The following is a 25,109-nucleotide window of genomic DNA, read 5'->3' on the forward strand; positions in this document are numbered from 1 at the left end:
CCAGACTTATTTTCAGTGATGACACCTGGTATGAATGGACAACCCACAGTCACATACTGACTCACAGTCTTCAAGTGTTTCCCGGCTTAGTGACTTTACTTTGCTATGTGCCATGGCAAAAAGCAGTATGTTGAAAATGCACCTTCTAAATTTACTTTTAATGTATTTGTTGCAAATGGTAGTGCAAGGACCAGCATATGGCTGGTGTCAAAGCTGCTGTCAGGATGTGCTCTTTCCCATCTGCTCCTGCCTCTCGTTGAAGTATTTCCTCTGCTCCTGTATGGCTCGTTCCAGCAAGGGCACATTCATCCCTTCCACGCAGGTCAATATTCGTGCCTTTACTACGGGACCCTCACCTGGGAATATGAACAGGAAGTTTCTGTAAAAAGAAAAACAGACGGAGCAGCTTGGAGGCAGTGAGGTTCCCTCAGGCAGCATATGGCTCCAGCTGCCCAGATAACCATAGCCTGAGAACTTGCAGGAGACCAGACCGGCTGCATGCTTTCATCGATGTGAGCAGCGGGCCCGGGAGCAGGTTAATTCAGGGACATGCTTTCCCTCTGCCCTGTTGGCTACAAAATGCTGGTGACTGACACTGCACTCTCCTTGCACTGGGGAACACCGAGCCCAGGACATGGTGATGCCAGTGCCTGCCATGCAGCATCTGTGCACTTTGTGGCTGGATTAAGTTTGGTTTTCCCTGTCTAAAAAGCATCAGGGATGGGCTTAAGCTCATTTCTGAATGCCTCTGTGCAGACAAGAAGAGGACAGAACAAAGCTAGGCTTAGAAGAGGCTCAATGCTGACTAAAACCAACAGTTCATCGGCGGCACTCAAATGGTAACACAGAGCTGCACAAAAGGGGCCAAACCTTGGTGACACAGCCACCATCTCAGCCTCCTCCCCTTCCACCCCTGCAAAATGGGGCCAACTCACTCCCAAGCTGTGTTGACTGAAATAGCATGTCTTTCTAAAGGAATTTTGCAGCAGAGGCTTAGCAGGTCACTCACAAGATGCCATGTGCAATGTGGCTTTCCACATGCCACTGAGGATTTCAATGGCATGAATGCAAATGCTTGTTAACAGGTGTGGCCAAGACAACACTTGGGATTTGCTTCCCAACCCCACAGCCCAGCCCAGATCATGGCTCCCCATGCAAAACACTGTGCAGCTGGAGTAACGCTCAGCGCACCCCAGGAAAGGACAACAGGGTGCCCTGCATGACAGAGCCTGCTTGCATTCCTCACGCCCCATGTCTGAGGGCAGGGATATAATTAGAGACTTTCAAGGATGGCAAAGACCAACCCAGCCAGCTCGCAATGAGGTATTGTTGCAATCAGCCACGTTTGGAGCAAAGACGATGTGGTGGCTGGCAATGGTGCCAGAAGGCCTTAGCACAGGTTTCACAAGCTCAGTGATGTTGCTGAGGCGCTTCCTGTTTCTAACAAAATCTGTGCTAGAGCCCCAGTTTTCACCAAGATAAGGGTGGCTCTTCTCATGGTCAATGGGGAGAGACAGGCTGCTCCTGCCCTGAATCACCAGAGGCAGCCGTGTGAGATGAGCCTCCCTTGGCCAATGCTAACCTCTGGCAGTGTGTCTCACCATGCACTCAGGGAGCCACGAAGGAGCTGATGAACCACGAACAGCAGCAAAGGGCTGCAGGTTCCGGGAGCATTTACCTTCCCTGTGTTCAACTTCTCCCAGGAGCATGTAGAGAGATCCCAGCTGGGCTTGGAATGGCTCCACAAACTCGGTGTTGACACAGACCTGGTAGTGAGTTGAGTGGTGCTGAGCAGTGAGAACGGCTTCGGACCGGGCCAGGTCGTAGCAGCATAACCTGGGAACAATTGATTTGGGAAGCTCAGCGGTGCAGAGGTACAACAGTTACAAACACAGGGAGGGGGGTCAGCCAGTTAAGGAAAGGCTTGGCTTCCAAGGAGAGCGGGGTACCCTTCTCACCTGCCAAATGTCCTCAGTGCCTCCCCCTCTGGCACTGAGCTGTTGATCTCCCATGGGAAGTAATAGACACCAGCACCTGGCAGCATCTCACACCAGTGCCGTTGGGCCTGCAGTAAAGCAAAAGATCTAAGTTCATGCCACCCCAGTACCTGATCCAGATACTAGGTGACACTGCCCCAAAACTCCTTCCTTGCCCAGAGTCCCCCATTAAGGGGGCTGCAGGAGCTTCATAGCTTCCCTGCTGAGTCCTGTTTGCAGCTCAGTGCCTATGCCAAGCTCTGGGCATCCTGGCATAAAGAGGGGCTACCTTCCCTCACCACAATCCAGCGCAAACAGCAACAGGCAGCCCACCAGATCCTCCAGGTCTCCCCCAGGATATGGATGGGTTGAGAAAGGTTGAGGAAGTGGGAAAAATGGTGACTGAGAAGTTCAGAGAGTGTGACGGACTGAGATGCAGGAATAGATCCAGCTGCTGAGGTGATGGGGTACCATGCAGCAAGATTCACAGTATGATCCTGAGTCTGTTCTCATGCTGCAGGATAAGAAATTCTGGCAGTGTTTGATCCTGCAGCTGGAGAAATTACTTGGACACAAGCCAGCCTGGTTTCCTCAGTAGCCTAGTAGGGTTCAGAAGACAGCCATGAGTGAGAATGATTCACCCCAAAAGAAGACTCAGGTGGGACCTGCTGGGAGCTCCAGTGGTGGAGCAGGAGCAGGGCTGGCACAGGCAGGCCAGCCACAGCGCAAAGCACACAGAAGAGCAGGAATGCAGAGCAGCTTCAGCAAGATTTTAATTCTGCCCAGCCAGTGCTGTAGCCAAGCCGCTAGCTGTGCCCCAGAGTGGTTTCTTTTGGCATGATTTTCTCTCCGATCTCCCTTGCAGGGTGCCTGTGTTTGGTGCATTTCCATGCTCCATTTACTGCTTTTCTCTCTGGTTTCTTGCACCACTGGGGTTTCTTCCACCCCCAAGAGCTGCACAGTGGCCCAGGCAGAGACTCCTGCAATTCAGACAGGTGGGGCCACTCCAGTGGGTTCAAGGACCCCCAGTATTGATTATGCAGCCGTAGAGACATGCTGAGCTGCAACCCTGTGGCTTTAACGTGTGTGGGCTTGCCCACCCCACACATTGCTCAGGGGGTTGCAACCTTGCAAAATGCCCCACCACCATCCCATAGAGGACTGCTGTGGGAAGCCACTGAAACCAGCGCAATCCTGGCTGACCTAGTCTCTGCACATGCCTGAACTCCAGGTCTGGCTGCCCTGTGGCCCCATGCAAGGCTGTGCACACGCATGGCAGGCTGCGAAACCCCTCTGGCAGGGTCCCAACCAGCAGCGACAGAATGGGCGCTCTGCAACCCCCTGCATCTCTGCCTCACCTAACCCAGATTTAAAGAGCAGGTTCAATTGTGGACCTCCTGAGTAGGGCAAAGGTCATCCTGAATCACACTGTGCAGCGGGACAGAATCAGCCAGGAATGCGAGACGCTCAATGTGCATTTAATGCACTTTTTAACACATGCCCAACCCCAGCTCAATATGCTACGTGTCCATTCAGTGCACTATTTAACGCACGTGCAACCTCAACTACAGCATGTTACGTACACATTTAATGCACGCTTGGCCCTAAGCGCAGATTTATATGCAGATTTAGCGCACTACCTAATGCAGTACTTAATGCCTGACCAAACACAGCATGCTATATGGGCATTTAACGAACTGTTTCTTTAATTAACTATCAAATGCCTAGCTGCAGCATGTTATGCGCACTCTCAACGCGCTATTCAATGCATGCCTAACCCCAAAGGCAGCCCGTTATATGCACACCCCATGCGCTACTTAATGCATGCCCAGCTGCAGCACATGATATGTCTATTTAGCGCACCGTTGCACGCCCAATGTAAAGCACGACGCCATGCGCGCCCTCCCCAGCTGCAGCCCGTTGCAAGCACGCTTTAAGTCAGGCCCGGGCCCCAGCTGCAGCCCGGCCCGTCGCTCACCGCTCCGCCGCCTCTTCCCGCGGGAGGTGGCGGTCACGTGGCCGGGCGCGACGTCTCGGCGGCGTGACGTCACGGGGAGCGTGACGTTGCGGGGGGGGGGAGGGCGTGGATCGGTAGAGCCGAGGCCGGTACGGGCGGTGGCGGGGTCGGGGTTGAGCGGAGCCGACGATGATGAACGCGGACCTGCGGAGGGAGCGGGCCGCCGCCACCTTCCAGCCCGAGCTGCTCACCCACATCCTGGACGGCGGAGCCGAGCGCACCCGCCGCCGCAAGGAGATCGGTGAGGGAGGCCCCGGGCGTCCCGCCGCCTCCCCCGGCCCGGTCACCCCGAGCTGAGGGGAGAGGGGGGGGGGGGGGGGCTGCAAAGGAGGAGGAGGTTTTAAGAGAGGGAAAGCGGGGGGTGTGGGGAGAAGGGGAGACCCGAGAGGGGGCCTTCAGGGAGAGGGAGATCGGGGTAACGGGGCGGGGGGAGGAGGTTGTGGGGAGAGGGAGAGCCGGGAGGGTGTAGAGGAGGGAGGGCGTGGGGAAGGAAGAGCTTTTGGGGAGAGAGGAAGAGCTTTTGGGGAGAGGGGAAAGCTGTAAGGAGAGGGCTTGCAGGTGGGGGGGCTCCCTGCAGGAAGGGGTTTTTGCTTAGTGGGTTAGAGGGGAGCAGGAGCAGTGTTATGTCCCTGATCCCTTCTTCTCCCCTTCCCAGAAAGGATTTGGGGTGGTCCTGATAGAACAACAACCTTTTACCTCTCTTTCCCCTTCCTCCAGAGAGTAAGAGGCAGCTTCCTGTGGGCATTTTTCTTGGGCCCGCTCCCCTCCTTTTTCCTTCCTAGTATGCTCTTGCCCAACAGTACAAATATGACCTCTTTCTCACCCACCACTACCATGATATGTGAGATTAATGAAAAACCTCCATCCTCTTTCTTTTCCCAGCCTGCGCTAGGGTGGGACTGTCAGAGGCTGGTGGTGTGTAACTTGTGTGTCAGAGAGGACACAAAGTTGGTGGCCTCTGGGTGCCTTGGTTTCTGCTTGGCATAGTGGCAATAATAGCTGTGCCCTTCTGCAAGGAGTTGTATGGGGATCAAAGTTCGTGAGGCAGTCTGATGGCAGTAACGATGGCTATTTGAGGTTGTTGTTGGGGGGGCTGCAGGTCTTGCGTCAGTAAATTAACCTCCTGCCAAATCCAGAGTGCTCTGAACTTAGTGTGGTTTGTGTGTGGAATGGGAGAGTGCCCTGTTGCTAGAGTCCTTCCCTCCAAGAGCTTTGACTTCATTCAGATTTCATTAACTTTTAATTTTAATTTTCTGATATCTGTACCTTAAGGCACAGCAAGTGAGATGCTGAATTGTTTCTCACCCGCTGTCTGTTGAGGTTTGTGGAAACTGAGTTTGTTTTCCTCTTCTGTTCTGTCCCTAGAGGCCTTAGTTATTAATGACCCTGACTTCCAGCATGAGGATTTGAACTTCCTGTCCCGTAGCCAACGCTATGAGCAAGCCATCAGGAAGAGCTCTCTGATGGTGATGAAGTTAAGAGAATATGGAATTACAGATCCGGATGAGATCTACTGGTTTAAAAGGTACCTAGCTGTGGAGTTTACTTCTTGTATGTACTTTGGTCATCACCAAGGACATTAGAGTTGTGCTTTTTTCATATGTTTGCTGTCCAAAGGAAGCTAAAGACCTGTATGAAGCCCACTGAAGTCTTGGCTTCAGTGAATTTCAGATGAAACTGTGATTTCCTGAATATTGTGGTTTCTTAGATTTTTGACTAGAAATGCACCATTAGTAATTACACCTTTTTTATTATAGATGGTGCAGAAAGTAAAAAACGGGATTTGTAGTCTGATTTGATTTTTTTCCAAAAGCAATAAAAAATATACTGAAATATTTGCAACATCATCAGATCTATTCAGATTCAGCTGCTAATGAAATCTCTTAAAGCTGATTACTTCACTTTGCACTTAGACCTAATAAAGTTGCATTATAGGCATACTTGAAAATGTTCCAAGGTAGTGTGTAAGTTCTTGTTTATAACTATCTGTCCTGTTTCCCTCTTCCAAGCTCCTGGTATTATAGCGGTTCCCTTTGACCTACAGGCTTTTTGTTGTATCTGACCTTCTGTTTATCTGACACTATTACCCTTGGATTAAGTTAATAAAAATAAAACTGTCTTTACATCTGAGTTTCGCTCCTTCCAGCTTGCAGGGAACTTAGTTCTTGACTTTGACATGTTTGTCCCCTTAGTTCTATTAAACTCATTCTGATATGATCAAACAGAAACTGTTTAACAGAGAGATTGCACAGCTCTGGAAATCTGGATGTAATACAATTAACATGGCACAGTAAATGATGCACTGGTAGAATCACAAGCCCCCTCTGACTGGATTTATGGAAAAGCTGTCATTGGCCTCAGGGCATGAATATTGGGACTAGTTAGTTAAAATCATCTTGTTTGCTGTAGTTTTAATTTCAAAGAAATTGGTCTACACTGACCTGTGTCTTAAATTCTCATGGAAGAAATGTAAATGTTCTTCTGAAAGTTGGCATCGGTAGACAATGATAACAAGAAGAAAGTTCAGTGACTGTATTAGATTATTCAGATACTGCATGGCAAAAGTTAATAATTAATTTTTCCTACACAAGGGTTGTTGGAGGTGACAGGGAAGTTTCTTCAATTATTTTTATAGGGAAAATTCAGAGAAGTCTATCCAGTATATCAGCTGGCAAATTTCAATAAAGTTTGCAATGTAAATGCTGTCTTTTGGTAGCATTACTGACAACATTTTATGAAAATAGGACTCTTCTGAAATAGTCAAATGATAGATTCTAGTTTTGTCTTTCCATAAACTTATTTGGGAGTCAGCAATTCTTAACTTTAAATGGATGAAAGCTTAATATTTCATATCGGTACCAAATAATACATCCATATCTTATGTGATATGAATAGTCAGGTGTGACTAGTCAGAATTCATGATCCAAAATCAACTAAAACAATGGGGAAGGCACACTTTTCAGAGTCAATTCTAATTGCAGACATTCAGGATTTCAGAAGATAATTGCAGTTACTTTAGACTGACTGTATTTTCCAGTGTCTTCTGTAATAACATGTAGAAGAATGAAGAGCAGTACATATGCTTCTTAATCACAAGTGGTGTGTGTTTGCTCTAAGAACCGTATACTGTTAATATTCAGGATTTGAATTCTTTAATGTCTGGTGTTTGCAAGGGAGGATATTAGCTTACTGCTGCTTAATAAATGGAAGAAATGAAAGATTTTTTTTCATCCTTTGATTTCATTTGCATTTTAACACCTGTCCCCACTTTCTCACCTGCTGAGTGTCAAACATTTTTTAAACTTAGTGAACTCCACCCAACTTGCAAAATTAACTTTATTTCTATCACATATCCAAACATGCTAATTGGTGCTAACTAGAAGGGACTTCATTTGTGTAAAAGCTGGCCTTGAGAAATTGTGTTTGGGTTTATTCATTTTTCCAAACTGAAAAATTGAATGGATATGGTGTTGTGACATGCTGTGAATGAAGTTTATGAAATAGATTGAAGTCCTTGATTCAGATGTCAAGTTGTGTTTATTGTGATGGACCATCAGATTTTTACATATGGAAGCTTAAGATCCTTTGGCAGTAATCCCTCATGCCTTGTGACTATCCCCAAACAGCAGGGACATATTTATTTACATATGCAATTTTTGAGAATTTTGAGCTAATTGTTTTCCTGTAGCTTTTGTATACTGCCAGAACTTCACTAGGTAGCTTTGTATCATGACTGACCAACTTTATAGCTTGATTTATGAAAGGTGAGGAGAAATGCTTCTTCCTTTAGCTGCCCTGGAGATACACTTAAACAGTTGTTGCTGCTGTGACATGTCAAACTGAATGCTCCTCATTCCTGTTTCACAAAGGCTTTGTTGGACTCCACAACATAAGAGAATCTATTAATTAAATTTAGAAGCCATTTTAACTGCTTCTTATCTAGTCAATTCTTCCTGTGTCTTAACATGTGTCAACACTGCAGTTGCTGCTGTGACTACAGCTTTTGAAGGCCAGAAGCCTTAAAGTGCCAATATTTAAGATTTCTTTTACAGTCTAACTGCAGCAAAATGTAAGTCAGCATGAAAAATGGGAAGTTGTTCTGATGTGTAATGCTACACAGCTCTCTGAAGAGAGCAATCTGGTCAGTTTTAATTCACCTTCAAGTTTAAATAACCTTTATTGAGAAAAATGGGATTAAATAAAGAAGTGAAAAACAGTTGGGAGAAACTGGGTCACAGAAGAAGAGAAGATCTGAGAGCTGCAAGTCAACACATGATTCTTGTGTTCATAAGCATTGCATGAATGTGCACTTTCCCTGTGAGAATTTGCCCTTACTTCTCATTTTGACACTAAAGCTAGGACCTGGAGTAGCTTTCAGCAAATCAAACCAGGAAAAACTGTAGTAGGGGCCCTGCTAGCCACTGCTAAATTAATTTGGAGTGGATGAGTCTGACTTGGGTTTTCTGATACAGCTAGAAAAGTGAGTTCATTTCCATAGCATTTGTTAACTCTGAAGCCCAGTAAGTACAGGTCAGACATACCTCCTGCTCCTTCTCCACTGCGGCAACCCTTCATGGTCTTCTTTGATAGAGTTACCTCAAGAACCGCAAAAAACTAGAAAAGTTTGCTTGCAGATTTTGCTTTAAAGTTACTGACCCTATTTTGTGACCCAGTTCTGCAGCCTGAGAATATCTTTGCAATTGTTCATTTAGCTTTGGAGTCTCTGAAAACAGACTTTGCTTCTCTTTTACTCTGTTCACTGATAGATACACTATCAAACTCATCTGTCAAATACGAGTGTATTGTAGTACGTGGGTGGCGTTGGATGCTGTGAAATGTGGAAAGATCTATGTTGCCAGAGTAGCATATTACTACACATCCTTCTCCTGTAAGTAGATTTGGAACTGTAGCCCTCCTCTTGACTGACTGATTGTTGTAGCAAGTCTGACTTCAGACCAACAAGGCAATCATTGGTCGTTCATCAAAGGGCTAGTGCTAGATGCAGCTAGCCACGTTCAGTCTTGATGTAGCAAAGTACTTGAACAGTTACACGATGCAGCCTTTGGAGAACAAGCTGTATAGGTAGTGGGAGATGCCAAGTAGGAATGCAGAAGTTGGGAGGGGAAGGAGTAAGAGTTTGAAGAAAGAGAAAGAAGGAAAGAAAACCTGTTGTTCCTCCCTTCACAGCTAGTACTTCTGTTTGCACTGTGTCATGAGGAAAATGGGATTCTCTGTTATTCAAGTTGTTAAAAGGCATGTTAAGAAAATCCTAATCATTCAGTGTGGAGTATGCAGAGACAAAAAGTTTCTGCTGTAAATTAGCTGGCTTTCAGTTCTGCTTTCAGCCTTGTTAATGCAAGAAGCTGTTAAAATGCTGCATGTTTAGTTGGTGAAATAGTATGACCTTCTGACACAGCGATATTAAAGTATCCTCTTATAAAATGTCATTCTTACTCCTATCAGAGAAGGTGCTAGTCAAGCATGAAATATCTGGCACTTGCAGTTGAACTTACTGATAGGCAGTGAAAGTTGCTGGTGTGACCTTTAAGAAGACTTTTTTTTTCTGTAGCGTTGCCTTCAAAGAAGCAGTGTCTGACTTGGTTTTTCTGACAGCAAAGCATGTGTTGTACCTTTTTCACAAGTTTCTCTCAATGGCTTCTGAAAATATGTGAAGAACTATTCAAGCTCTTCCCAAGCTGCCCTGGAACAGTGTATTTCAAAGTCAGCACTCTTTTTCTCCCTGTAGGTTTGTCCTTTTTGGGCCCAAGGAATAGACGCACAGTAATTTTGCTGTAGGCAGTGAGGAAGTAAAGGGTGCTGCTATTGCTATACGGGTCCTGGACTAAAAGAATAACTCACGTAGGAAACTGTAAGAATGCTGAAAAATATTCCATCTAGCTGTCCTTGTAGCATTTTTAAGCCCTTGGTTACCCTGATAACTTTGGCTTTGTAAACTTGTGCTGCCATAGGCAATAGAATGTTTTCTGGTAAGAGAACTGTCTGCCTTGATTCCAAGAACTCTAGGCACTGTACCTGCCCTCACACCAGCTTAAATCACAGTTAATACATTAATCACCAGTCTAGATTACTTGATTACAATAGTTTTCCTCTGGAAGAATCTGTGGTTCTTTCAGTCTTGTCCATTTAAAACCCATTCCATTTAAAATAAGTGTCTTCAACATGCAGTTCAGTGGTGTCAAAGAAGCTTTGTCCTGCTTTCTCTTGCCCTAAGGCTGAGTTTCACAGTTTGTATAGGGATCTGGTTTTGAATTATCAATTATTTACTCTCTGTTCCCACTCATTCCAGGCATGGTGTAAAATGCCAATCACAAATGCTGCTGTAATTTGACAAATTAGATGCATAGCATCCGCTATGCAGTACAAATCTGTGTTGGCAACAAACTCTTAAATGTGCTCCCTGGGCAGGTGTTAATACCTCAGGATGGAACGTTATTTCCCTTGTAGGTGTCTTGGGTAGGTGGCAGAGACCTTTTATGTAGGTATTTATGCAGAGTGCTCATTTTTTCCTCCTCCATCTTAAGAGTTTGGATGCAATAAGCATTCATGTACAGTAGATTGAAGATGGAAAAAACTGTTCAGACTGCAGAATGTTGAAGGGAAGATGCTGTCATTTACTACATAGCTTTTACACAGTGAAATTTTCTGGCACGTTTGTGTTATAGAGCTTGTTTTAATTGGGAATGTACTTTGCCTGCCATCATGGCTACTAAATGAATAGAGCTTTCTGTCATGAAATAATTTCTGTTGTGATGAAGCACACCTAAAATGTCTGATTTTCCTTGCATTCCCTCCAGCACTAGCCTGTAACAGTAATTTTAATTGAAGGTGAGTTCCTGATCTCACAACTGATAGAACCAGCTACAGGTAATACAGAGCGCTCCTGACAAGCACTTGCTCCCCTAAGAAGCCTTTTCCTTTTCAATACATAGTGCTTCTAGCTAATAATGGCCTAGTTCTAGGCTACCAGCAGCAGTGGGATTTATTCCCACCAAGCTTGAGAGAAGGGGGAGAAAATAATTTGGTTTTCATGTCCTCAGTTTTAAGTTACCCATGAATCTTTGTAGAATAGTATTTTTTCCAGTTACATAGCAACAGCAGGATTCATGGGGTGAAGAAAATGCCTGAAAGAAACATTTATTTCCCCATTAGCATTGCTTCTGATGCCTCTATAGTTGGAGGTTGCTTGGAGGACAAAAAAGGATTGAAATAAGCAGAGATTATTTATCTTATGCTACAGTTGGAGAAAAGCCTTTCAGGATCACGGTAACAGTAAGACTGAGATCCAGATCCCTCTATTTCTCTCCTGTAGAATATGCTTGGGCAGTTTTCCTGAACCTTTCGGTCTCCACTTCAGCATGTTTCAAAAAACCTTAGAGACACAAACGACTGATGCTCAGAAGGAGAAATGGCTGCCCCTGGTCCATGGAGTCAAGATAATTGGCACCTACGCCCAAACCGAAATGGGACATGGTTAGTTCCCTTCAGGGATCAATGGGTAACCTCTTTTCTCTAACTCCAGTTTGTAAATTGATGATGCTCCCTAGGTAAATCTAAAAGGGGAAAGGTAAAATAGTTGGGTTAACTGTTGATATTTCCTGCTCTGTAGCCAGACAGCTGCTTCATTTCACATCCCAACAATCATAGAGTTAGTTTTTTCTTTTCCAGAATGCACCTCTTAGCTGATAACTGACTTTGTAGTTGTTTTTAAGCCCTGGGAGTCTGAATTTCACTTGAACTGGTTGGAACAGGTCAGTCAACAGTACTGTGGTTTTTATTTTTGCCTGAATTTGGGGCATGTGTATCTCAGAGTTCTTGGTGCACAACTGGCCTGCATAAACAGGTCAGAAGTATACCTTTAGATGCAATGTACCATGGTGAGATTGTACATTTATGTTTTTGAAAGTAAGGTATGCTTTGCCCCAAGCACTTTTTTTCCAGATGCTACTCCATTGCAGCTATACAACTTCATGGAAAGACCCTGGTTTCAAAGAAGAAAAACATCTTATTCCTACTATTATTGAAAACGACTTTCACTTCTTCAAATGGAAGAACGTTTAATGGATCAGAAAACAGTCTTTTAGCCCAGAGCCTGGAATTATGGTGGTTAAATACCAGCAAGAATAGTTTAACAACAAAAGACTCCTGTGCTTGTGCTGGCACCTAAACTTGGAAAGCATGATATGTACAAGTCTGGACAATTGCAAAAGTTAGATGGTAATGCCAATTGCCTGGCTGTTCAGTTACAGCTACTTATGGTAGCTGAAGTGTTTGTAGAAGATGCAATAGAGGAAGTTCTGTCATCTGTTCTACTTGAGGGAGATGGAGTGAGCAAACCTAGCTCAACACCAGAAGCTGAGAGACAACTGGATGGCAACAATAAATGCCTGCTGACCTTGTTTGCTTTTTCACACCAACTTCTTTAAATCAGACACACATCCACACCGAAGTGATTTGTTTTACTTGCTATTTCACATTAGATCATTGCACTTTCTTGCCTGGTGATGGTCTGGTTTACTTATAATTCTCGTGGTGTTTGATGGTAAAATTAGTATTTTGACACTTAATAGAACTAATATGGTGATAGTATGGTAAAGTAAATATGCTTTCCATGCTGAATAATTAAAATGCAACTGTTTGGCATTCCTGCTGTGAATGTTGACTAATTGTCATTAAGCTCTACTTAATTTAAGCAGAGCTTAAATTTAAGCAAAATAAAAATCCTGATGCTTAGAAACTGGTGATGGGGAAAGAGACCTCTGGATTATTGAATTGAATCCTAGCCTTCATGGGTAGTTACTCAGTTTTATCTTGGCGAGTACCTACTTGATGGCCTGTGTTGATTTTAACCTATTCCATAGTGAATAAGTCTCGAAAAAATAAAAGAAGGAAAAAGCACGAGTAGCACAGGGCTGAAAAGTAAGCAAAAATAAGTAATGAAAATACTGTACTGTTTCTACCTGATTTATAGCTATTGCTAGTAAATAAGGATTTTCTTTCAGTCTTTGACTGTCAGCTGTGTACTTCTCACCAGTACTGAATTCACTTAAAATCTGGTATTCCTGATAACTCATTAGCCCCCTGTTGAGCTTGGTCATTGTTAGTCAAAAAGCTTAGAAAACATTTCTACTGGGTTTATTAGTTGGTTGAATTTATTTGTAGGTGCCTGAGAATATCAAGGAAAAGAACTACAGTTCTTAAGAAGCTCTAGGGATAGAGCTAGTTCATAGTAATGTGTGTTTAGAGGTAATGCAAGAATGCATTCTTCCCACTTTGATAAGAATGCCAACTGAGTTTGAGCTAAGCTCAGATCAGTGCTCTTTCCATAATGCATATCTCATATATTCCTGTTAAAGACCAATTACATTATTTCATACACAAATGGGCCAGATGGACAACCTTTGTAGAGAAGGTACTGATCCTCAGTCTATATCCCCAGTATTTTAATACTGAAAGTTATCAATATTTAAAGATTTAACAAGCATTTAATTCTTTATATTGAAAAACTTAATAGACCACTTAACAATCTAACAGTGGTGTTTGACAGAACTTGGAGGAAGAGTAGTTCTAATGAAACATATTTAATTGGAGAGACTTTGTGCTGGTGATGCGCAGGTTGAAAAATGTTGGCTTTCTTTCCAAGTTGTTTATGTTCACAGCTTTGACTTACGCATACAGAGCACTGTCCTTTTAAGAGAGCTTTTAAAAATAGTAGAAGTTGAAGGGAGTTGAGTTAGAATGTAATATACACTAGCTGTGTCTGATCTTTAATAAATAAAGTAGTGAAGTAGATAGTACAGACAGTTAGGACTTTCCTTTTTTAAAAAAAGAAAGTTCAGAGAAAACCTAGCTCATTCAGCTGGATAAACTGGGACTTTTACCAGGTTCTACCCTCAAACCATGGCGGGGGGGGAGGGGGGAAGTAGACTTCATATCTTTGGGTGAAGGCTTGCTTCAGCCAGCCAGATCACATCTCAACAGACATTCTGACTCAGCCTGTTTAACTTAGGGATGCTCTGGTTTCCAAACCATAGTGAAGGTCTGGTCTTTGGTTTGGATTAATCCTTTTTTTAATCAATCATGGTATGTAAAAAATATGGGAATATTGCAAATGCATTTTATGTCTGGTTAGAAAGAAATGCATTGCAGCATGTTTATTTCAGACTAAGTGTAATTTCTTACTATTCAGGCCTGAGAAAAGGACAGTGCTCTGGCTTTCTAAAATACACGTGCTGAATTCTGATTTACACATGAATAATTTTTTTTTCTTTTTGTCTCTTCCTGAATCTCCACCATGAATCCTCATGCTTGCTTCTCTCCCATAACATTCCCTTCACGCTCCCATCCCATGACACTTCTTTCACAGCTTTGTTCATCGTGGACGGCCTGAGCCTCTGGACCTTCATCTGGGCATGTTCCTCCCCACCCTTCTCACCCAGGCAACCCCAGAGCAGCAGGATCGCTTCTTCATGCCTGCCTGGAACCTGGAGATCATTGGCACTTATGCCCAGACTGAAATGGGCCATGGTACAGTACATTCACTAAATGCTATTTCTAAGAATGGCTTTGTGTACAAAGGATTCCCTTGCGTGGGAAAAATGGTGTGTGTTTACCCCACAGTCTTTACGCATGCATTTGTGGCTACAGGGAAAAGTGGACTGCCTCTGAAATTTTTAATAGATCATTATGCCACATGCTGCTTGCCCTTTTTTTCTCCTATGGGAGAGTTTGATGTCTGTAGTTCTATATATGAGCATACAGAATGCCCCTCTTGTGTGAATCAAACCAGTATAAATTACTGCATATGGTTATAGTGATGTCAACGTGATGACATCTGTTCATTTCTACACTTACCGTTCTTTCCAGTGTGATTTCTGCTTTGCTCTACTTAACATTGAGTGTGAAGACAAAAGGACAGAGCTTTAAGGTACTGAGAGAGATGCCAAAAAAAAAAGTAAGAGCTGCTTGCCACCTTGGGACTGACCTTGGATCAGAGAACATGTGGATGACTTGGTTCTGATGCTCATGTTTTGTGGGGAGCTTTATTCCCCCAGTTTTTTAGTTCACTCCCATGTGTTCTTTTTAATTGGACCATGAAATGTCTTTTTTTTTTTTCCTTCAAATTCTCTGTCTCAAGTAGACTTTGTTCTTCGTTGGTATTCCTTTGCTTTCAAGCTTTGAAATGGATTTTGATAACTCCAGCAGTATTGTGATTGCAACACTTCTAATCCAAGTTTCAAAGGGAGGATACTATGCCCTGGGAAACTTTTATTTTGACATCTGAGAGTTTCAGATGAGAATATTTTCTGAAGGTGGGCAGGATTGACCTTTTGTGCTGAAGTGAAATGTAGAGACTGTATGAAGCATAAAGTAACTGCAAGTCTGTGGAGAATCTCTTGCAACTAGTGAGGTTTGAAGATCCTTTACCAGCAAAGTAAGTCTGTGTTAAGCTGCCTGTGGAAGTCTACCTTTAACTCCATGCTTTGGAAACGTGGTTGCATCAAGGTGATATCCTTTTTCATGTTGACACTCTTGTGTAGAGTCACTGGCTCTCGTCTTGCTCCATCAGTCCAGACTATCAGGAGTGTTCACAGCTTGTCTAGTTTAAGCAAGTAGGCCTGGTGATTTTTTTTTATTTTTTTTTTATTTTTTTTTTTTTAATACGCATGCATGGACAATGCCACTGCCAAGACAGGTGTGTGCGAAGTAAGGAGTTGGGAGCAGAAGGCAAATACTGTTTCTGGAATTGTTACCTTCATCTTTTTGCAATCTCTTCATCTACCTGCATCAGTACCCTAGCGTATGCATGCCATTACTTGCTGTCTTGGAGCTATGGATGATCTCGTTACTGTTCCATCAAGTGGGGAGAATGTAGGCCTGATGAGGGAATGAAGAGACGATGGGTACTACTTAATTCATCTTGTGGCTGAAAAGTATATGATTTTTATTTTGCAATTTAATCAGATTTCAGTTTTAGTGAAATCCAGGTGAGCATGTTTTTGTGGACCCTTTTAAGTGAGAAAGGGCTTCTTTGTGTAATAGCAGAAGGGTGTCAGATTGGAGGTGCTTGGAAAACTAGTCTTAGACCACTGGGGAAAAAAACCAACATGTTTTCTAAGAACTGGCTTCAGGTCCCAGAATATGGTCTGACTCTCACTTGTTCTTCCTTAATTGATTGATATTTAGTCCTTTATATAGCCTAAAAGCAAAGTTAAAATTTGTACATTACTACTGGAGTTCAACTTTCCATTGTCCAATTCTGCCCTTGTCTCTGTTTTGTGACTGACTTTCTGCCAAAACAATGTGTTTGCTTATTTTCAGGAACTCATCTTCGGGGTCTAGAAACTACAGCTACTTATGACCCTGCTACCCAGGAATTCATCCTCAACAGCCCCACTGTGACCTCCATTAAGTGGTGGCCAGGCGGACGTAAGTGCATCACTGTGTGTCTAAATCTGGAAGATGTATGGAAAAACTTAGGGAGGGGATGTCGTGTATTATATCTACATAATGAGGATTGAAAGTTCATCCAAAGAGTTGGCTGAAAGGCAGTTACTCTTGCACAACAAGTAACAGACTTATCAGAGCCTACTAAAACTTTGGATTATCTGTGTGCTCTGAATTGTTTCTCAGAATCATTCACACTGCATGGATTTATTGTAATTTTTGATCGGTTGTATCAAAATCTTTATAGTTCCTTCAGCTCCACTGGCAGGTTTGCCAAGGACTTGGTATTGTATAATCAAGAGAATCGTATTGTGCAACTTTCATTGACTTGAGCAACATTGTTTGTCTAGCTGTAGAATTCAAATGATAACCCGTGTTGTAAATCTGGTTTTCTAACACATAATCTGGTTAAGGTAATCTCAGATCCTGCTTTAAGGAAAGAGACTCTGTGTATATAAGTGTGTTTGACTGTTTGTTTTCCTTCTGACTCCCTCTCCTTTTGCAGTTGGAAAGACGTCGAACCATGCCATTGTTCTGGCTCAGCTCTACACTCAGGGCCAGTGCAAAGGGCTGCATGCCTTCATTGTTCCCATACGGCAGCTGGGCACCCATGAGCCTTTGCCAGGTAAAAACGAATGTTAAGGGTTTAGCACTCATGGAATATGTTAGATCTGTTTCTCTCCAGCTATATACAGCTGCATGTGTCTTTTTACTGTACATGACTTATTTCACTAGCTGATTTCAGTGAGTAGTTGGTAGGTCACAGGGCTTAAAGGAGTATTTCTGATTGAACTACCACTAAATCATCTTTCATGTCATGCTTTCCATGTGAAGATTAGTTTGCAATTTGATTCTGTCCCAGTGTTTCCCCTCTATGCATTCTGGGAGGCAGTGTGTCCTACTTTCTGAAAGGGAAAGAACACCTTTCATCATTGTCTAGCTAGAAGTGAGCTGGATGGTCTTTAGAGACAGCTCCCCCAGTGACTGGGTCGTAGGACTGCATGCAAATTATGAAGATCCTCATGTTTTGATGTCCACTTTTCCATCAAAGAGATTAAGGTCCTAGTTAGCTGTTACTCCTAACAATGCCAGAACTTGCTAGAAAACTAACCAGTCTGTTGGAGAAGGCTTGAACCTCTTGTGGGGTTTAGTTCCTATTTCTTAACGCACGTGGCTTTGTCTGTGGCAGGTATCACAGTGGGTGACATTGGGCCAAAATTTGGTTATGATGAAATGGATAATGGCTACCTGAAAATGGACAACTTCCGAATTCCTCGGGAAAACATGCTGATGAAATATGCCCAGGTAAAGCAGTGAATTTCAGCATAAGCTGTTAGAAATGGACATTTCAAATGCTCTTGTGTGGTTGAATAGCAGGCCAACAAGATTGTAGGTTGCTTGTGAGTGCTACGTGATGAGTTTAGAGCTTGCCATGTCAACATGTAAAAGGGAAGAAACTTTAAAAATCAACAGGCTGTTTTGGGTTTGTTTTTTTTTTTTTGTAGGTTGAACCAGATGGCACCTATGTGAAACCGCTCAGTGACAAACTAACGTACGGGACCATGGTGTTCATCCGATCTCTCATTGTAGGCGATTCAGCTCGCTCCCTGTCCCGGGCTTGTACCATTGCCATCCGCTATAGTGCAGTGAGACACCAGTCTGAGCTAAAGCCAGGGTAAGTGTCGTGAAATAAAAGAGCAGCCTTAAGTGCTGAGGGAAAATTCTCAAATACTGGAGGGAAGAGGGACTGTGGTTGATGTTGTTTGCTTTGGCACTTGATAGTTTCAAAACACTGTTCCATCCTGGGAAGTGAGCCATCTTTCATTCTTGACTTCCAAAATGCCTTCCCCCACTGCCAGAGGCTTTTGCTGTATGGTCTTAGATAGTCTGGCTTGATACAGATGCAGCTTGTGTTATCCAAGTGAAGAACCTACTTAGAGTTGAATGGGATTTCTGCAGCAGTTCGCTAGCCACTGGCATACTAACTCATCTGTATTTTGCTCTAGGGAACCAGAACCCCAGATCTTGGATTATCAGACTCAACAATACAAACTCTTTCCTCTCCTGGCAACAGCATATGCTTTTCATTTTGTGGGAGCCTACATAAAAGACACCTATCATCGTATTAGTGGAGACATCCATGAAGGGGATCTGAGTGAGCTGCCGGAGGTACTGTGTCCTCTGGAAATCAGAGGGGTGTTTGTTGATTTTATGTAAGGTTTCTTTACAGCGTGGGAGAAAAGGCATCAAGCCTTTTTGGGTTTCACTCATGAGACTTCTTGTAATACTTTAGATTCAGAGATCCCAAGCCCAGTACGTGCTGGTGACTTTTACTTCTTTATTTGCACTATTCATTTAGCAGCTCTTTATAAAAAACAGGGAGTAATGCACAGTGAGAAAGCTACTGTGAATATATTTTTTTTAAATGTGACTTTTCAGGAATGATGGCATATTGCTTGGGAGTGGAGTTAAGACTGGTCTTATGCTTGTGCTGTAGCTTCTTGATTGTTCTTCCAAGTGACTAGGGTAGAACTCGTGTGTTGGTCAAAGGTATCAGTACTATACTGAGGGGTTAGGGTTGTAAAATGTTAGTTTTCAGTTAGGGATTCTGTCTGAGAACGTAATGCGACAATAGGCAATTGAAAACAGTCTTGTACGTACAATGCCTAGAAACAGGAAGAATGGGGTACTTGGAAGTCTTCACATGTACAGAGGTTTTCATATAAACAGTTTGGCTCAGGAGAGAGTTCCTAAAAGAAAAACAAGACCCTATGGGACTGTGGAAGGATGGTGTTGACTCTGCTTTTTTCTGGGAGCTGCAGTACTTGGCATGTATGTATGCAAGCTAAGAATGGAAAATAAAAAAAACTGAACTGGCTTTGCTTTGTCCCTCAGCTCCATGCACTGACAGCAGGGCTGAAGGCGTTCACTTCCTGGACTGCCAATGCTGGTATTGAGGAATGTCGGATGGCATGTGGTGGGCATGGCTACTCTCGATGCAGTGGCATTCCTGACATCTATGTCACGTTCACCCCGTCCTGCACCTACGAGGGAGAAAACACAGTCATGATGCTGCAGACAGCTAGGTATGGTAGCTTCTGTCTAGAGACATTCTTGCCTTGGCATTATGATCTTTGTAGCTGAAGTGATGAGCAGAAGAGTATCCCGTTACCATGAAACTGGTCTTTCATGTTTCTGTCCCTTGCCCTATTTTTGACAGAAAAGTATGCCTACAACTATTCTTTGCTAGTCTGACCCTAAGTAAGATGACTTATCTCCATTCAAACAACTCATGATTAAGAGTTGCTATTTGTTGTTTCTATTTTCAGATTCCTTGTCAAAAGCTACACCCAAGTTAGTTCTGGGCAGCAGGTTACTGGCATGGTGTCCTACCTTAATGATCTCTCCAGGCAACGCATTCAGCCACAGCATGTGGCTGCTAGGTCTGTGGCTGTGCGTATCAATGATCCAGTCAGCTTGGTAGAGGCCTACAAAGCACGTGCTGCCCGGTGAGTTCACATATATAAGACTGAGCCAAGCACTAGTAAAATTGTGTGTGTTGGGAGATGGTAGTGATGCACTGCCCTGTTAATGTTAGATTCTCAAGGTATGGTTTACAAAGCTTTGCTCCATGTGTTGCTTTCAGGAAGTGACACACTTTACTAGATTGAGGTCAGTGTTAAGTGTTTTGAGGTTACAGGAGGCTACGTACAGCTTATACATAGCCTAGATACTCTGCTCTGTTCCATATTGAAACATCTTTTTCTTATTTAAATGTGAAGTATATTTGAGTGTGCAAATACCAACATTGTTCGAAATGCTCAGAGATCTATCTGGAGAGAAACAATCCTGATATTAAAGCCTGTTGTGAAGAAAGTGTGAGAGTAGAACAGATGCCTACGTGTGAGTAGGTATTCAGGCACCACATATGTGCTGTCAAATGTCGTCCTACCCTTCTGTAGCAGTGTTCTAGCTGCAGCAGTGGTGATAGGGGTTTTAGAGCCACAACTGCTCACTCCAGGCAATGTATTCAGTCATGGCACATGACCTCTGAGTTCTTCTGATGTGTTAGACTGAAATTCATATGAATTCAGTGCACATAATCTTGTTAATGTGGTGTTACTGCGTAATCTGTTTTTCTTCCTTCTGTGAAATAGGCTTGTAGAAGCTGCAGCAAAGAATTTGCAAGCTGAACTGAACCACAGAAAGAGCAAGGAGGATGCCTGGAACAGAACTTCTGTTGATCTTGTGCGAGCATCTGAGGTCAGTGATGTGCCTGATAAAGAAATGTGCTATAAGAGCTGCTCATCTCTTCATGAACCTGATTCACCTTTAATTTCTTGTAGGCACACTGTCACTATGTAATAGTGAAGCTTTTCACAGCAAAGCTGGCTGAGATTAGTAATGCAGCTGTCCGTGCTGTCCTGACTGAGCTGTGTCTCCTGTATGCACTGTATGGGATCAGTAAGAACACAGGGGATTTCTTGCAGGTTGGTATCTTTCTCCAACACTTTAAATCTCTAGAGCCAGAGTCATTGTTTGCAAAGATGCTTAAAATGTAAAGTTGCACAAATGCTTAGGCATAAGTCTTGACTGTTGAATTCCAGAAGGCCGTTAGCAGTGCAGGTCTGATGGAAGGCTCTTGGCAAGTTTCCCTTGTGATCTGCCAAAAGTGGAGTGGGATGATAAATGGTAACATAGATCTGTCTAGGTTAGCTTAAATGTTTTCCAGTTGGTGACCAGGTGTTGTATGTTAAAAAACAAGGAGTTGATAAAGGAGATGTAAGTTAGACATGCTCTGAGAGCTGTATGCATTTGTAAGTTAGTGCACAGAAGGGGGATATTGTACTCCAAATCTTAACCCATCCTTCAGTGAATGGGCTTGAATTGTCAGGCGTTACTTTTCTGCTCTTCATTCTTTCAGTTTGAGAATGTTGTTTGTGCAGCAGTGTTTTATTTTGTCTTCAGGGAGATGTAGTATGTTTTTTCTTCCCATTTTCCTCTTTGCTGCTTACCAAAAAGTTCCCTGAAACCAGGAAGAATTTAATATACACATAAGTGCATTCTTCAAGAAAACTTGCTATTAAAGTTAACATACAGCCACTCTAAAGAATGAGTGCCCCATCAAAGAAAAAATAGCTACGCAGTATGGTAGGCTATGCTGGGCATCTCCTTTTGCTTGTACACTACGGCAAATTGCCAATTTGATTACTTAGCACTTCGAAATAAAAACCTAGTGTTTTATGAACAGCTGCATTTTTGTGTGGGGGAAGGCTGACCTATGTTACACTGTAGGGGAAGGGAAGGGTCTTGCGACTTGTGTACTCTTCTGATGATCTCTCTTTTTTTCCTCCCACCCCCACCCCCCCCCCCCAGGCGGGTATTCTGACTGATGCCCAAATTACTCAAGTGAACCAGCGTGTCAAAGAGCTCTTAGCTATAATTCGTCCCAATGCAGTAGCGCTGGTAGACTCCTTTGACTTCCATGATGTTCATCTTGGATCTGTGCTTGGCCGGTATGATGGCAATGTCTATGAGAACATGTTTGAGTGGGCAAAGAAATCCCCACTAAACAAAACAGAGGTAAAGAAACCTTATTTCTTCATCTTTAGGTCATGTGTCCAGAGAAATAACCCAATTTAGGGTATTTTTATTTTGATTCAGTGATCTCGGCATGTAATTGATGAAGGGGGGAGAAAAGTCACTAGTGGTAATGGACCAAAACTAGCAACCTACTTCTGCTCCTCTGCTTTCAGCATACCTTCTTCAGTTACTCTCCCATGTGTACCTCACATGCATCCCTGTGGGATACTTTTGAGTTTCGCAGTTGAGGGAGGAAATCATACTCTCCCTAGAGAAATAATTGAATAATCTCATTCAATTTAAAAGAAATCATCACTTGCTGTTAATTCTGCTTAGTGGCAGTAGCTGTGAAAGCCTTACCGGTTTTCTGGCAAATCTTTCAGTGCCTTCAGGCAGTAGTAGTGACTGGAGAAGAAAATAAATTGCTCTCATGTAGTACTTAAGTGTCAGGTGTTGCATATCTGCCCTAAGGCTGTAGCTACAACTGAGCGAATAAAAGAAACTGAGCTGAGAAGAGTCAGTGTCCCTCTTCATCAGCCAAAACAGAACTCTAAATCCTGTCTTGGTGGCCTTTACTACCTTTGTTTGATTTGGACAGCCTATCTCCTGCGACAGGCTGCCAGAGCCTGTGATTGTAGTTAAGTCCCACCAGAACTTACTCGATTTTTTTTATGCTTATGAAGTCAGTGGGGCTTAGGAGCTTCTTTACAGTCCCCTTAGGAAGCCTCTGCCAGTTTTCTTTGAATTAAAATGCCAAAGAATTGTCTGTATGGATATAAAATGTCTTGCATTCTTTTTTCTTACAAGAAAGGTAGTGGGGAAGCTATTTGTTTTGGCTTATATTCTCATCCTTTCTGTCATATAGATGCTCAAATACAGGACTTAGCTGGCTGGTCTGAAATCCCCAAAGTGCCTCTGATTCAAGTTTTCTTAGTATAAAAACACACTGCAAGATGCAAAGAGCTGAAACTGTTTTAAAGCTTAGCCCTGACCTTGTTATAACCACTGTCTTGTCCTCTTACAGGTTCATGAGTCTTTTCACAAACACCTGAAGCCAATGCAATCCAAGCTGTGAAGCCTGCTGTATTTTTAAAATGCACACTTTTTCTGACCTGAAAACTGGGTGTTTCCATCCTTTCTTCAGGCACCTAAATCAAACCTTTCAATCCTGGTAGCTGTAGGACAGTGAATTATTGTAGCCTTTCTTTCCACTTCTATAAATCAAGGAGGTGTTTGGGGAGAGTGCATAGGGATTGATGCCTGTTTTTAAAGTGCAATTATAATGGTAAAATTAACCTTTTAAAAATCTGGGAAAGCTTTATGGATTCATACAAGGATTGCTTTGGTGAAGCTGCTAACTAGAGAGAAGTTACTGTCAACTGGAAAGGTAGCAAGATTTTACTACTAAGTAGTTAACAGCCCTCAGGCAATAGCTTCTAATGAGCAGTTTTGTCCTGCAAAAAGCATCAATGTCTTGATTTTTATTTATTTTTTTTTAAGATTAGCACCACCTCTCTCCTTGTTTGGCAAATATTTATGCTATCTAAAGCCTCCTCCATAGTTTTGTGCACATGAATCTGCATGTGGCACTACTTTCCTGGTGTAGCTTTGAAGCTCCTTCTCTGGAGCTCTGTTTTATTCATCTTTCCAGAAGACATCTTCATGTTTTCCAATACATCCTTCTTTCACTGCCCTGCAGAAACTCCTTTTGCCTGTGTGCCATCTTCAACACTGGCACCTTACTCTTTGTTAATAGGAAGTGAAAGGAGAATATAGTGATGCTGCTCTGAGGAAAAAAAACAACTAGTAATAATCAGCTAGGTGCTGATAATAGATGTTCTGCCCTTCTTTTAACTGTTACTATTTTCACAGCACTATCTCAAAGCACTTTACGAATGTTACTTATGGTGATTTGATGTGAAAAACCACATGTAGTGGTACAAACTGCAAATTTGACCTGGAATGATGAAGCCAGTATTTGAGGGCAGAAATCAGTTGACCAAGGTCCTTGGGTCTTCAGATTGTTCTGGGATGTTCTTCTGGTTTTTAAAGGCATTCTTCAAGAAAACGACAATCCCAAGTGAAGTGTCCAGATTTTTTTCCTACCCATGTATTTCCAAGGAGCTTTCTCTGATTTGCTTAATTTTGTTTTTATATTGACTTGGGACTTGCACAGTGCTGTCTGGATTTAACAGGTGAAAGATTTAGCTTTTAACAGAACCTCCTGGTGCCCAGTGAAATCAGTGCAACTGCAACTAAGCAAAATCGTTGCTGTTTTTCAACACCAATAACTCTGTCCAGTAACAATAAAACCTCTCTTCACAACAGATAAGAGCAACTTTGAGCTTAAAATGGTAAAAAGCTTCAACATAAACCCAAATCCTGCAGTTCTGAGGCAACATCTGAGAAGCAGGTTCTCTGACAGCTTTGGTATCTGTTAGTCTCTAATTTTGGATCACTTCTCATGGATGAGTTTTTCCTGGCACTAACAATGATCAGACACAACATTTGGCTCCACACATAGTAGCTGAACAGAAAGAAACGTTTAATTTTAAATAAAATAATCAAACTTGCCTTTTGGCTGCTGAGTCTTTCAGGTTGAATGGAACCAATACTGTTCAGGATACCAAAGGAGGCAAAGGGCTTTGCCTTCTGTTTATTCAACAGAGCAGACTGCTGACCTGGGGAGGGATGTTGGAGGAGCAGATTAAAAATATGCTAATGAGAACAGTACTAGCTAACTGTATGTACAGATTTAATAAATTACAAAAATGTGTTTTCAGACAAAATGTGTTTCTTTCATGCATTGCTTTCAGTGGATCTCAATGGGTGAAGTAGAATGAAATATTCAAAAGACCTTAAATTAGTTGGATTTTATTTGTCTTATTTGTAGCCTGACCTTTCTGGCTTTGCTCTGCAGTGTTCTAGGGCAGCCAACCCAGTCCCACAGCTATCCTTGCCTCTGCTGCTGCTGCTCACAACCAACCACAGGAAAAATAAAACCAGCAGAGAGCAAAGCTGTCTGTGGCACATTGCTCGGTAATATTATGGCTCATAAGCCAGCAAAA

The 25,109-nt window shown here is 42.9% G+C and overlaps 2 protein-coding genes across 6 annotated transcripts; one reads left to right on the forward strand and one right to left on the reverse strand.

Moving 5' to 3' along the window:
• Positions 1-139: 139 nt before the first annotated feature.
• Positions 140-4,052, reverse strand: TEN1 (TEN1 subunit of CST complex). 3 transcript variants are annotated; one of them, XM_069799035.1, is made up of 4 exons: positions 3,955-4,052; positions 1,959-2,065; positions 1,679-1,836; positions 140-356 (listed from the first exon to the last, which is right to left on the reverse strand). In XM_069799035.1, the coding sequence occupies exons 2-4, from the start codon at positions 2,042-2,044 to the stop codon at positions 220-222; spliced, it is 381 nt and encodes a 126-aa protein (XP_069655136.1). In that variant the 5' UTR covers positions 2,045-2,065; positions 3,955-4,052; the 3' UTR covers positions 140-219. The 3 variants fall into 3 exon arrangements, with proteins under 3 accessions (XP_069655136.1, XP_069655137.1, XP_069655135.1); XM_069799036.1 differs by lacking the exon at positions 3,955-4,052 and adding an exon at positions 3,840-3,860; XM_069799034.1 differs by lacking the exon at positions 3,955-4,052 and adding an exon at positions 2,448-3,321.
• ACOX1 (acyl-CoA oxidase 1) lies at positions 4,051-24,830 on the forward strand. Of its 3 annotated transcripts, none has more exons than XM_069799030.1 (14): positions 4,051-4,234; positions 5,359-5,518; positions 11,324-11,484; positions 16,333-16,440; positions 16,964-17,083; positions 17,648-17,763; positions 17,964-18,133; positions 18,465-18,627; positions 19,354-19,544; positions 19,788-19,967; positions 20,616-20,721; positions 20,805-20,948; positions 21,835-22,041; positions 23,066-24,830. In XM_069799030.1, exons 1-14 carry the CDS (start codon positions 4,123-4,125, stop codon positions 23,114-23,116), a joined length of 1,989 nt encoding a protein of 662 aa, XP_069655131.1. In that variant the 5' UTR covers positions 4,051-4,122; the 3' UTR covers positions 23,117-24,830. The 3 variants fall into 3 exon arrangements, with proteins under 3 accessions (XP_069655131.1, XP_069655130.1, XP_069655132.1); XM_069799029.1 differs by lacking the exon at positions 11,324-11,484 and adding an exon at positions 14,378-14,538; XM_069799031.1 differs by lacking the exon at positions 4,051-4,234 and adding an exon at positions 14,378-14,538 and having other exon boundaries at positions 5,378-5,518.
• The last annotated feature ends 279 nt before the right edge of the window (positions 24,831-25,109 follow it).

This window comes from Haliaeetus albicilla, chromosome 12, assembly GCF_947461875.1.
Source record: "Haliaeetus albicilla chromosome 12, bHalAlb1.1, whole genome shotgun sequence".
Lineage (NCBI taxonomy): Eukaryota > Metazoa > Chordata > Aves > Accipitriformes > Accipitridae > Haliaeetus > Haliaeetus albicilla.